Source organism: Bubalus kerabau, chromosome 4 (assembly GCF_029407905.1).
Source record: "Bubalus kerabau isolate K-KA32 ecotype Philippines breed swamp buffalo chromosome 4, PCC_UOA_SB_1v2, whole genome shotgun sequence".
Lineage (NCBI taxonomy): Eukaryota > Metazoa > Chordata > Mammalia > Artiodactyla > Bovidae > Bubalus > Bubalus kerabau.
Genome location: NC_073627.1, coordinates 43,084,998 through 43,099,521, shown reverse-complemented (window position 1 = coordinate 43,099,521; position 14,524 = coordinate 43,084,998). Strand labels below are relative to the sequence as shown.

Below are 14,524 nucleotides of genomic sequence, written 5' to 3'. Positions count from 1 at the left end.
TTCCAAACTTTAAAATAATACTTTGTTTTCCTTTTATCTCCATTATTTCCAAGTGGAGGGCCCTGGTATTGGTCTAATTCTTTGTAAGTAATTATCATGCTCAGCTTCTTTCCCAGGTGTTGTTAGGATTTTTCTCTTTATCTTTGGTGGTGTTAACTTTGAGCAGTCGCGTGTTCACTTTTCTTAAAGGCAGAAATGAAATCTTTTAATATGCCTTTTCCAGAAAAGGTAGGATGTAACATGGGTCACCTGGATTGCTGCTTCTAATTCAGAAACGCCAATTAATTCGTCTTTGTCATGTGCTCTTTGTATCCTTTACATCAGAACATGTAGTACACTGGGAACCATACCCATCTTTTCTGGCGTTCACCCTCTGGAGAGTTTTGGTTTCTAGTCTTCTGTCTTCCTCAAGTTTCCAGTCCGTTGACAGTATCCTTTCTTATTTTCTAGCATGATTATGGATTTCTTTACTGTCATTCTATGGGTTTGGAGGAGGAGGAGGCTGCAGCATGTATTAATCTGCCACTTTAAACCAGAAACTTTGCGTTGCTTTCCTAGCTCTCAGATCTTGAGCAAATTGTTTAATCTCTTAGTTTTAGTTCCACATTAAAAAAGAAAAAATCTCTATAATATCTAAATATTTATTTTAAGGACCAAGAGTACCTTAAGTGCCTAGTACATTGCATGCATAGAATAGAAGTATCATAAACAGTAGCTGTGAGTGTGTGCTAAGTCCCCTGTTGTTAACTGACTCTGCGACACTCAACTGTAGCCCTCTAGGCTTCTCTGTCCATGGAATTCTCCAGGCAAAAATACTGGAGTGGATTGCCATGCCCTGCTCCAGGGGATCTTCCCGACATTCTGGGATTGAACCTATGTCTTTTGAGCCTCTTGTGTTGGCAGGTGGGTTCTTTTCCATTAGCACCACCTGGGAAGCCCAAATGGTAGCTGTGTTGCTACAATAAAAATCATACCTTCTTTGTGTGCAGTAGCTGTCATCATTACTCACTAGTCATCTGAAAGTTTCCTGTGCTGTCTCCATCCCACTTTGTGGTAGACTGTTGACTTTGGTAGCTTGACTTTTTTGAGACTTTTTAATGGAATCTTGATCTTCATTTTGGGTTGTGGCCTTTAACTCAGAATCATTATATTAGAAAAATTTTTTATAAAAAAGGCAGTAATAACCATAATTATATTTTTGCATTGTTTTATTTCTATACAATCTCATTGCACCCTTTTTAGTCATCATTTTTAACTGACAGTTTCTGATTTGAAAATGGTAAAAGCTTTACTTCTACATTTGCTATTAAATAACAGAATTAGCTTTCTGTTTTTCTAAAACCATATGCATCTTTCTCATTCACCAACAGACTTTGATATTGCTTATTCTAACTTCACCATAAAAACCATTAAAAAAAAAAAGTTTTTTCTTTATTTTCCTGTTGTGTTTCAGTGTGTGTAGTCAGACAGAAAGCAATAATCCCCCATCTCATTCTTGGATTTATCAAAAACTGAAAATAAAATAGATCAGATCACTTTCTGAAACAAAATTACTTTATTAGTTTAGTAATAATTTGAGGCTACTTTAAAGATAAGAAGCAGCATTTGGGAGGAGATTCATTTCCTGCCTTTGGGTTTTATCTGTAAGAACTACATCTTCAATGTCAAGAGATTGTGTATGTATAACTGAACTCTAATAAAGTCTGTACTGGGGATACTGCACACCTGACTCAGTCATTATGATTATATATTAGGTGCCAAACTGTTGCTTGTCTTTTGAAAAAAATACATTACCAAGTGTATTTCATTAAAATTTGGCCTGTGTGGGGAGGAGGATTACAAGACCTTCAACTGTTGATTATAAATGGGCTGGTTATTACCAACAGGGTTAATGATGTTCCTTTGGGAAATAAGTGGAATAAATTGTAGTTTTCCTTTTATTGGTAAATTAAACAATAACTGGAAGAGATGTTATAATGTTTTTATTAGTACTAAATCTTACAAAATGTTTTTCTATCACTCTTTTTGACTGATGCAGCATAGGATATTGAGAATCATGTTTGAGTTTGTTTTTTCCCTTTAATCCTTGCTACTTTATATATGAATATTAAAGAACCATTCTTTTCCTTATGAGGAGTCCAAAATTATGCTTTTATTTACATTTCTTTTATGCTTCTCCTACTTTTTGCTTTTCATCACAGAGAAATGTCATATGAAATAATATTTTTACTTCAGAACAGCATACTTTATGACATTTTCTTCTCTATCTCTCTATGCTTGTGCACATGTGTGTTTGTCTTTTGGGAACTGTGACATCTCTGACAAGGAAAGAACTATTATGCATGTAGTAAGATTCATTTTTGAAACAGAATTGTTAGCCATACTTCTCATTTCAAGGCACATTCACATTATCAGCCTGCAAAGACTCTTTTACTTTATCAGTTTTCTTCTTCATTCCCTCTCCCATTTCTTTTTAAATATACTCTGATATTTGATATATATGCTTGAATATGTATGTACCTTTTGTATTCTTGGGTGGGGGCAGGGGGCTGGTCATTGCTGTTGTTGGCCATGCTCCGTGGCTTGTAGAATCTCAGTTCTCCCTGACCAAGGGTTGAAGTGATCATGGCAATGAAAGCCCAGCATCCTAACCACCAGGCCACCAGGGAACTCCCTGGACAGAGTTTAAAGCAAGGCCAGGATCAACTATGTCAGATATTTCTGAGAGGTCAGATAAAATAAATGCCCGAAGTATTGTTTAGGCTTAACAGCAAAGGTTTTATAGAGAACAATTTCACTGAAGTGGTAGGGATAGAGGCCAGGTTATGCTGGGGTTGAGGAATGAATGTGGATAGAGACAACAACAGTATTCCACTTCGGCTCTAAAGGGATGCCAGGATTCTTAAGGTGGCTGTTTGGGTCAGAGCGGGAGGGATCTTTGTTTTCTTACAGGAGAGATTTGAGCCTAGGTTCTGGCCCACTTAAGGTTTTTAGGTTTTGTGAGAGAGTTGTAGGAGTTCTTTTTTTGATGTTTCTCTTTGAAGATGCCAACATCATAGATATCACTCAAAAAGGGAAAAGATAAAGCCATAGAGGAAAGATGTTTGCAACCATATAAACAAAAGATTGTTGTCCAGACTATAGCGAGAACTCCAGCAAATCATTAAGGAAAAACAAAAGAACCCAAATAGAAAAATGTACAAAATACATAAATAGGTTTTTCACAGCAAAGAAAACTTTAGCTGACTAATAAATACATGAAAAGATGTTCAGCCTTGTTAGTGATAAGGTAAATGCAAAATAAAATCATTTTATGTCCATAAAATTGCCTAAAGGTGTTCCATAATATAAAATGTTCCCAAGGATAGAGTAGTAGGAATTTATATACTGTAAATGGGCGTGTGAATTTTTTAGACTACTTGAGAGAATAATTTATCAATATTTATTGAAATTGAAGATAATCCTACAGTGTAGCAGTTTTGCTCCTAAATGGTTGCACATGTATATCAGAACACACACACAATGAGGTTCATAGCTTTTTTGTTTGCAGAAAGGGGAAACCCAGATGTTCATCAGCAGAGGAGTGGAGGCTAGTTCATATTCTGTAAAATAAAGCAACATTATTTAGAGATGTAAACTGTGGAGAAGGTAAACTAATCCTCTACCCTACTAGAGACTCCAGCTGGGACTGACATAAGATAGATTAGCAGGAGGAAAGAATAGGAAATTCTTTTACATGTATATGGGAGCCTTCACAAGAAAAAACAAAACCCAAAGAAGTGAACAGACTAAGTGCTTATATAGTAGGTTAACAAAGGGAGCAATTGTGGAGAAGTAAAATTTGGAGCAGACTAAAGAAAGAGTTACGCAAACAAATCTGTTGTATAGCTTTCTCCTGGCCTTGACTCCCCCATCTCTGGTGATAAGAATGTTTCTAACTCCTAGTACAGGGAAGGCACCTTTCCCATGTGAATTTTATTTCGTGCTTTAGGGAAAAAAAGGAAAATCAGAGTGTCCTTGTAGCTGCTGTTTCTCAAGTGTCTTTAACTCAGAATATCACAATGTCAAAGCAGCATATTTTCAGGTAGCATGTCTGAGCACCTTCAGTATATAGCAAAACTAAAGTAAGGAGACTATAAACAAAATTCAGAGTAGAAAGAGTAGGAGATGAGATTAGGAAAGGATGTATAGGGATTGCTTAGGCTGGATAATGAATTCACAGATGTTATTTTTTGTGCATAACAATTTTTAATAGTAGTTTTGAAAGGTGGCAGTAATATATAATGTGTGTACAGGGCCTTGACAAAAGACTAAGAGGTTTAAAAAGAGATGAGCCTGGATATAGTTGGTAGAGAAAGAAGATAGACTTGACTAGTGAAAAAGAAGAATTGGTAGGTAGCATTAGGGCCCAAACAATTAGAAAATAAGAAATTATATTTTCCAGACGTGCTCAGCAGGCCTAATATAGACAATACATGGTTGGATTGATTCAGGACTGGGTTTGTCAGATGAGTGCAGAAGATAGGCAGTATAGCAAAGGAGTTAAGATTATTGGCAAGAATAGTTGACAATTTACTATAAAGATTCTAATAGAAAATGAAATTATTTTATCCATAAAATCAAAGAAAAGATACAGTGGAAATAAGTGATCAAGAGAACTACTGTATTTCTTCAAATCTAAAACATTGTAGGTTGCACTGTTACTTTATGTGAAAGTGTTAGTCTCTCAGTCGTGCCCAACTCTTTGCGACTCCATGGACTGTAGCCAGAGAGACTCCTCTGTCCTGGGATTTCCCAGGCAAGAATACTGGAGTGGGCAGCCATTACCTTCTCCAGGGGATCTTCTTGACCCAGGAATCAAACCCAAGCCTCCTGCATTGCAGACAGATTGTTTACCTTCTGAGCCACCAGGTACCACTAAAAGAACAGTATCAAATATGAGTCTTTCTTGTCACTTAGAATTCTAATTGTGTATTTAGTACATGATACAGTATTGAAGAGTTCTTTCAGCCTTAATTACATACAAATTTTTAAATTTAGGTTATTCTTAAACATACATAAAAAGCAAAATATAAGTGAAGTTAGTTGGTTAAGGAATTTCTAAAGCTTTTTCAAATCTAGAGTTTCTTGGACTCACTTTTTCACTCAGATTATGTATTTCCACACTATATCATTCTCTGGCATCAAACCCAATAGTTTTAAGGGGGGTATTTGGAGGTGGTGAATTAATAACCCCAAGTGGCAATCAAAAGTAAATTATCTCTACAAAATTACATAATTTTAAGAATCACAGCATGAACGCTCAGTGATGCACATTCTACAAGTTTTGACGCTGGTACTTTTAATATTTACACATGCAGGCAGTATTATCAACTAAGGTATTAAGAATACCTCTGGTTCAACAGTAATTAGATGACGCCACTGATCATAAGCTGTATCCAATGTCAGCAGTGTTAAAACGTGAAGTAACGCACATCTTATGTTCAGTGAAATTTGGTAGAAGGGTAGTGGTGGTTATCAGGTGGGTTGCCCAAGTTTATAGTTTCAGAGCTGAGTCAGTTGAAGATAATGACAAGAGGGACCATGAGAGAGGATGGCTGAAGTAGAGAGGAAACCATCAATAAATTGCACTCAGATATAATACAACTAAAAGGGAAACTTAAAAACCTTTTAAAACATAACTGGAGATGAGGAAAACAATATCAGTATTTGTGGCATGGGTTATCTGGGATGATGAGGGCATGCCAGAGAGATGGCATAATGTTCCTCAGTAGAGAGGAAGACTGAGCTCAAGTAATAAAGGGTTCATAAACTGAGAAAAGAGGGGAATAAGTGTAGCACAGTTGTATAGTATGAGCTTCATAGGAACAGGGATTTTTTACCTACAGTATATGAAACTAGAATCAGGAGGACACACAGCTTCCTAATCTGAAATACAGGGTGTGTTGTGAAATACAGGGTGTGTGAGCCATGAGCAGCTTCAAAAGAAAGATGTCTTTAGAGAAAAGCCAGTTTTTAGTCAATGAAGTAAAAGAAAAATTCATCATAGAGGATGAGGATGTGGGGTTTCTAAAGGACTCAGTGGGAAGGTTTGAGTCAAGGTAAAATACACAAGAAGCAGTGTGGCCATTGAATGAGAGGAGGTGGTTATTGGGTGGCTTCTTGAGTAGTGAACAAAGACTAACATGGGTGTAGCCTTAAAGTTTCCCCATACCATTAAATATTGTTGAAAGCAGATTTTTAATGGGCTAGAGAACTTTCTGTTGAGTATACAGTTACTTAACCAATCTTCTTTTGTTGAAGGTGCAGAGAAGTCCATTCATTCAGTCGTTCCTTGCTGTCATCTTCCATCATCCAGTTTGACTATAGCATCACAGCAGAGGACTCCCTCAAAAAGAGAAGAGTTCTTTCTAATCTCATGTCTTGGGGCAGTATTTTCATTTATAGTTGCTAGTAAAATCACTGTCAGTTCTAGAATGCCCATTTCTAGCTATGCCACAGCTGCCATGGCTTGTGAAGGATTCACATGTACACATCCTCCATTTTCCTGTGTTTTGGTGTCCTGAATATGAAACCTTAAGGAATCTTAACACACAAGAGAAAATAGGTACGCCTTTTAAATATTCAGCAGACTATATTTTTCTATTTCAGTTATTGCAAATTGAATCATGCTATACTACGACTTCATGTAAATTCCAATTTCATATTTATTAAGCACACTGATAAAGTGGAACATAGTGTGCATGCTTTTTTGGTTAACACTTTGGTTTAATTGTAATACTCCAAGGGAAAAAAACCTGTAGCTACTATTTTCACATAACTTAATTTTCATTTGTTTCAATATAAGCATTTCTTTTGCCCACTATTCTTAAATATTAGCGTAGTATTAATAATAATAATGGTAGTAATGATAGCTAATGTTTATTGAGCTCTTCTTTAAGCCAGATACTTGCAAAGTAGTTTTTACATATTATCTCATTTAATCCTCAAAATCACCTTGTGAGGTGGATACCATTGTATAGATGAGTAACATACCTGAAATAACACAGCTAGTAAGAGAGAACAGTTTGAAAGTCAGATTCCTGAGCTTACACTTCTGACCATTATTCTGCCCTCTTCCTTTAGGAACTCTTAAATTTAGAGACTGACATGTTGGCAGTTATTATATATCTTAGTTTTATTTTATTCATAGGGCATATTTTTTTGCTGAATTCAGTAAGATGAAACCTTCCCTGACTTACGCAAGAGAACCTTTTTCGTTTTTATCTTCTCTTGCATATCCTTCTTTTTCATGGAAACCAGACTAAATTTGTCTTAACATTTGTATTAGTATTGTAATTTAAGAATATCTCTTAAAACCTAGAAAGACTTGACCTTTAAAATATAAAGTCTTATTGATCCTGCATTTAATTTTACCATCTCTAACATGAATCTGAACCAGAGTCTCTTATGTTTGTTATGTAGAAGATCTTAAAATGTTATTTAATACATGCACTGATTTTTATATAGAATCACTATTACACAAAAGTTTTATTGCTGCTATTTTCAGTTTTTTAAGTTATCTGTGTTTAAACAAGTTGTTGGCATTTTGGCCATCACCATTAATAATCATTTTAAGTTCTTTTAGCTAGAAAACAGATGAACTTCCAAAGAAGATAGTCTTCCCTGAGTTTTTCAGCTTAGTTTCAGTTACTTCTTTATCCACTGATGCTCTTGGAATCTGGGGTACAAGGTGATGGATAGGATATGTAAAATCACTCTCTCCATATGTTATCACTCCTGTAAGTAATAACAACTGATTTTTTTAAAGGTCAGATTTCATCATTCCAAACAGCTATAAACATGGAAACAAAGTCTCTTGAGATGTCTCAAAATGTATGTACCTTTTTAGATTGGAGAGGCCTTTCCCTTCTGCTTATTCTACATTATATAAACATCTAAAAAGTAATAGCCTTGTGTTTTTTTTTTTTCAAGTTTAGTAGTTCAGGTTGAAGCAACCAGTTTGAAAGTAATAGCAGGTGAACGGTGACTGGAAGAGAGAGAGGAAAACATAATAAAAATAATTGCAAAGTCCAGCATCTGGGGATTTACTCTTCTAGTCAATCCTGAGGAAACTTGACTCTATGATTAAGAAAAATAAATTTAGTATACACTAATCAGACTGAGACATTGGTCCAATGGTTAAGACTTGGCACTTTCACAGCCAGGCCTAGGCTCCGTCCCTGGTTTGGGAATGAAGGTCCTGCAAGCTGTGAAAAACAACAAACAAAATGCATTGGAAAGAATTTCATGAGATATGCTTACTAGAATATTGAATATTTTCATGTTTATAATTCTAATGAGTGAAAAATGTGTCATATCACAAAACAGGGGCATTTGATTTAAATGAGTAATACTTGTAATACACAAGTAATATACTTAGCATACTAGCACTTGACTCTATAGATGTTAGGGCTTCCCTGGTGGCTCAGATGGTGAAGAATCTGCCTGCAGTGCAGGAGACCCAGGTTCAGCCCCTGGGTCGGGAAGATCCCCAGCAGAAGGGAATGACAGTCCACTCTGGTATTCTTGCCTGGAGAATTCCATGGACAGAGGAGCCTGGTGGGCTGCAGTCTATGGGCTTACAAAGAGTGGCTTTCACTTTCACTATAGATTTTAGTTACTATTAATATTTTTGTTAACAATATCTTTTCCTCTAGTTGGAGTCAGTTTACTGTCACCTAAAATAAACTTGGTCTCTGCCTATACACATATTTAGTGTTCTGTTATTACTGTCTGGCTTTTGTGTATTAGTTTTCCTCATCTGCATGGTCATAGAAACTAGAAATAAGTTCATTTATTTTGTTTGTTTGTTGCCATGGAAAACACGCATGCACCAATTGATACTCTACAGCTGAAAACAGCAAATGTCAATAGGCTGGAGAACTGTAGTTCTAGAGCTAAGAATTATGTTTTCAGTTAAAAATAAATTCATGAGTAGTGTTTTTTCAGGATATAATTTGCACAACATAAAATGCACCCCTTTACTGTGTTATATTTCCGTGTTGGTTAGGATATTTACAAAGCCTTAAACTTTAAGGCAAACAGTTTTTCCCAAGTATTCTGTTTCTTTTTCTTAGCTGCAAGTCTTTACTTTTGCCCTGTGGTTACTGCTCTCTGTACTCTGCTTGCCTTCTCTGAAATTCCTTTTGATTGAGGTCTAATATCATATCTCTCTTGGGAAGTCTTGATTCCTCAGACATTTAGTCTCACAGCCCCCTTTTTTAATCCCTTTATTATATTGCTTATCATATTTATAATTAGCTCTTTAGTTTTTTTCCTTTCAGACCATTTATCTCTCAAGCATAGAGACTTGTTTTTCTGCTATCTTCAGAAATTCGAACAGTGTCATGGTAGGCTTTTTGGTACATATTTATTGAATGATTATAACAGCAAGTAGTTTTGGCAGTCCCTAATCTGTCAGCGTGTACTAGGAGTGTGATATACTATATTCAGTGTTGAATATTAAAATAATGTGCATTTTGTTTTGGGGAATTATACCATTTTAGTATTGGAAGGCACCAATCCTCCCCAACTCAGCACATACACATTAATATATGCACACAAAGCAAATTGAAATCCATAGAAGTTGAATTACAGTGTTGAAGCTGGGACTGAAAATCCATGTTACCTCATCTTGTCCCATACCAATTTATTTTCTCTTATATCCTGATGACTTAAATTAAAAATTCATCTCCTAAGGGAAATGACCTTGAAAATGTTAATTCATAATACTGTATTTTTAACCATAAGTAAGGAACTAGTTGCCAGGATACTGGAAAAGAACTTTTATATTGGTTTCAACAATGACATCATTTTCCTGTTTTATAGACCTCTGTGAGTGAAAGCCTTCAGAGGGAAGCTGCCAAGAAGCAAGCAATGAAACAGGTAAGGTGGAAAGGGTGAATTAAATGTTTTTGGTGAAGTAATTATTTCAGCTCACATTTAAAGTATCAGTTTTGGGATCTGTGCAACTGAGACTACACAGTAGGTGTGTATTAAATAATTTTATCTTGACACTTGTTTTTTTGAAAATGTGTAAGATGTTTCTTGATTTGCATAGATTTCAGGTTTCTTGTGTAAATTTTAAGGAATAAAAACACACTGAAGAATTAGTTCCTTATTGCTGTATTCTAGATTAAACCCATTTCTGCTTTCAGTTGACATTCTGACAGTGGGTTGCATGGTTTAATAATTCCTGCTAGTGTGAGCTGCCAGGATGCAGCAATTCCACTTCTGTGTATGTATCCAAAGAAAGTGAAAATACTAATTTGAAAAGATACATGCACCCCTGTGTTCATTACAGTATTATTTGTAATGGCCAGAATACGGAAATTACCTAAATGTCCACTGATGGGTGAACGGATAATGAAGATGTGGAGTGTTTACACACACGCACGAATACTACTCAGCCATAAAAAATGAAATATTGCCGTTTGCAATAACATGGATGGACTGTCATGCTAAATGAAATAAATCTGAGAAAGACAAATATCTCATGATTTCACTTATACATGGAATTTAAAAAACAAAACATTTGAACAAAACTCATAGAGAAGAGATTGATAGTTGCCAGAGGGGAAGTGTATTGGGGAGCTTGGTGAAATGGATGAAGGGCATCAAGAGGTACAAAATTCAAGTTATTTTTTTAAAAAATCATGGTGATGTAATATACAGCATAGTGAATATAGTCTGTAGTGACTATAGACATTGTATGCAAATTTGGAAATTGTTAAGAAAGTAAATCTTAAAAGTTTTTGTCACTTGAGGAAGTTGTTTTTTTTTTTCTGGAGCTTTGTATGGTGACGGATGGTAACTAGACTTACTGATCATTTCACAAATGTCAAATCATAGTTTATGTCAGTTACACTTCAGTGAAAATAAATAAAAAGTTCCTTATAATTATTAAAATATTTTTAATGAAAACTATATCAGACAAAAAATTCTTTAAACTACTTGTATTGCAAAGTCATTTCTTTAGTGAATATATTGCTTAAATTCTAGAGGTGACATCTCTAAAAATAAAGCATTTTTCAATTACAAAAGAAAAGTATTTCCTACCATTTGAAACCTGAACATTTTATTTGGTAACACAACTAAAAATGATATTGAAAGTTTAATATGTAATATAGGCATCTCAAAATTAAGGTTTGATGTTCCTAAGTTATACCCTAGTCCGTTTGACTTTTCGATGTGGATAACTATTTTGGGGCTTCCCTGATGGCTCATTGGGTAAAGAATCCGTCTGCAATGCAGGAGACACAGGAGACTCGGGTTCAGTCCCTGGGTCAGGAAGATCCCTTAGAGGAGGAAATGGCAATCCACTCCAGTATTCTTGCTTGGAAAACCTCATGGACAGAGGAGCCTGGCTACAGTCCATGGGCTCGCAAAGAGTCGGACACAACTGAGGGACTAAACACACTACTATTTATCTTTAAGTGAATAGATAATAATAAATAATGTTTAATATCCTGGAGGAGGGCATGGCAACCCACTCTGGTATTCTTGCCTGGAGAATCCCATGGACAGAGGAGCCTGGGGGTCTGTAGTCCACGGGGTTGCAGAGAGTCAGATACGACTGAGCAACTAAGCACAGCACAATGTTTAATTAATACTTACTCTATATAAGGCTCTGTTCTAAGTGTTTTAAGTTTAAAATGTGGTTGATAACAATTTTTATGATATATTTCTTATTTATGATCCTATCCCCAAAAAACTACTTAAGACTTTTTTTGGTATCTATTAGTTGGCTCATATTTTTGAAATATGTTCAAATTTTGAAATATGTTCAATTTTTTTTTTTTTAAAGACCAAACTTGAAATTCAGAAGGCTCTCGCAGAAGATTCTACTGTATATGAATATGACAGTATTTATGATGAAATGCAGAAAAAGAAGGAAGAAAGCAACCCCAAATTGCTTTTGGGAAAAGACCGAAAGGTTTGTAGCTGAAAATACAAACTTTCTTTGACTTTGACCTGCGTTTTGTATCTTACTCTTATTTCACCACGAGAATGATCTGACAAAAAATTTTAGGTATATAAAATGTAAAGAGCCCCTCGTTCCAGATAGCATGGATTTGTTAGAATCTAGGAAGCTATATATAAAGTATCCTAACCAGGGACGGGGGAGCCTGGTGGGCTGCCGTCTATGGGGTCGCACAGAGTCGGACACAACTGAAGTGACTTAGCAGCAGCAGCAGCAACCAGGAGCAAGAGAATTATCTAACAATTTTATAAATTTTGTTTTTTGCTTTAAAAATTTTTCAAATTATTTTTTGAAAGTTTTTCTTAGACAAGTCTTTGTACTTCTCCTCCTGTTTATGTTTATTTGTGTTTTATAATTTTTTATTGCTTCCTAGCTGTTAACTGAATCATCCACGTGTATCACAATCAAATTTTTAGTTTGACGAAAATGTAAAGGTGTGGAGATTGAATGAGATAATTTCAAATTTTCTATCACTCTTTCACAAAGCATAGACTTGTTTTTAAGGATCTTTACATCTTACAGTATCTAAAATAAAGTAGTGGTGTAAAATTATATTAAAGCTACTATTTTAAATAATTGTATTTCAACTAATGTGAAAAAACTAGTTGGAAAGCTTTCCTGTTCACATGTCTGAAGAAATAAAAAAATACCATTTTATAAAAAGGGTGAGAAAAACAGTGGGAAAATTACCTATTTAGTTTGAGATTTAAAAAGAAAATGGTGTTTTGAATAATTCTGTCTATACTTAAATTTCTGTTGAAACGAATTTTATTTTCAATCTTGCTAGTAAATTTATATTAAATTTTGAGAAGTTGATCCTATTTGTTTGACTTTCTATATTAATGAATTCGTGATAACAATATTAACAATTCATTGTCTTTGACTGTCTCCTAAATAATCTTATTTTATCCCCTAGCCCAAGTACATTCACAACTTACTGAAAGCAGTTGAAATTAGAAAAAAGGAACAAGAAAAAAGAATGGAAAAGAAAATACAGAGAGAACGAGAAATGGAAAAGGGAGAATTTGATGATAAAGAGGCATTCGTAACATCTGCTTATAAGAAAAAACTGCAAGAGAGAGCTGAAGAGGAAGAAAGGGAAAGAAGAGCTGCTGCACTTGAAGGTGAAATGAAAGAGGGAGAAGGGTAGAAGGAAATAGAAATAGGAGAATCCTGCCCTGTGGTAGCCATTTGCTCGGTCACTGAACTTTTAGATTATAATGTTGTCATAATTTATGTATGTGAATACAGGGTACAAAGTATATGATGTTATATAGTATAAAATAGAAGATTTTAGGTAAAAACACAGTTGCACTCTTAGTAACTGTTATATCTATTCAACTTTCTAATTATATCTTATTTTGTTGCTTAAAACTATAATCACCACAAGTCATTGCCTTAGAAAATGATTTCAAATGTAAAAACATCGATTACAAGGTGTAACAGCACAGCATTTGTCAAAGGGAATATAAACTGAGATTTAAATCCTAGTCATCATATTTTCCTGAGATGAGAAAACTAACATCACCCAAGGAGCATTAACTAGGCATTTACAAAAAGAATAACATTAATTCAAGAAAGAACAAAGATGTGCAGAGGCCAAAAAATATCTTAATGCTTTACTGCAGTACTTTCTACTCATGGTCATTTCTCATGATCAAAGTAAAATAAGTAATTATAAACAGCTTATTTGTCAAGTGCTTACCAACTTTAAATGGATGAAAACCACATGTGTAAGACTTGATCTCAGCATGTACTATGTGTTCATTTAGAGCACCACTCAGGATGAGATAGTAAATAAACAGGGCTACATTCCAGTAAAAATCTATTGATAAAAAAGGCAGCAGGCCAAATTTGGCCTTAGACTATATAGATCTAGAAACCAGTTTATACACTATGTTATATACTCTGTGCCTGTAAAACTGAACTACGTTTTGCCTTGTTGAATATATTATTCTCACTTTTGCTTTCATTCTCTTAGCACGTTTGGATGTAACCAAGCAGAGAGATCTCAGTGGATTTTATAGGCACCTATTAAATCAAGCAGTTGGTGAAGAGGAAGTACCTACATGCAGCTTTCGTGAAGCCAGGTGAGATGTGGCATATGGAATATTTAGAAGAAAGATACTGCCTTTGAGTTCTGATGTGATCCTACGATCATTTAAACTCCCTGGAAGTAGAGGACTGTAGTATTGCATATTTTGTTGTCAGCCAAACCTGACCTAATTGAATGAATAACTAGAGATTTACAGCTTTTTAATTAAAAAACCTTTAGTTCAAGATATTTTTATTTTAGTAATTCTGCATGCATGTTCAGATAGTATATAAAAAGAAAAACGTATCTTTTCATAAGTAGGACCTAGCCTCTGTAAAACATAAAGATTCACATAATCAGGGGTTTAGAAATGCATTATCCAATATGTAGCCACTAGTTTCATGTGGCTCTTTAAATTAAATCTAAAATTTTGGTCACATCAGTCACATTTCAAGTACTCCATT

The 14,524-nt window shown here is 34.9% G+C and overlaps 1 protein-coding gene across 5 annotated transcripts in view; it reads left to right on the top strand.

The window, feature by feature from the left end:
• Positions 1–14,524, top strand: part of NSRP1 (nuclear speckle splicing regulatory protein 1) — a 45,747-nt gene that overhangs the window by 28,370 nt on the left and 2,853 nt on the right. For 4 of the 5 annotated variants that reach the window (XM_055577055.1, XM_055577057.1, XM_055577059.1 and 1 more), the window contains 4 exons: positions 9,871–9,927; positions 11,849–11,977; positions 12,942–13,149; positions 14,007–14,115. In XM_055577055.1, coding sequence (XP_055433030.1) covers positions 9,871–9,927; positions 11,849–11,977; positions 12,942–13,149; positions 14,007–14,115 — 503 coding nt within the window. Of the gene's footprint in view, positions 1–7,833; positions 7,876–9,870; positions 9,928–11,848; positions 11,978–12,941; positions 13,150–14,006; positions 14,116–14,524 lie in introns of those variants that run through there. The other variant, XM_055577056.1, reaches the window with a different exon arrangement.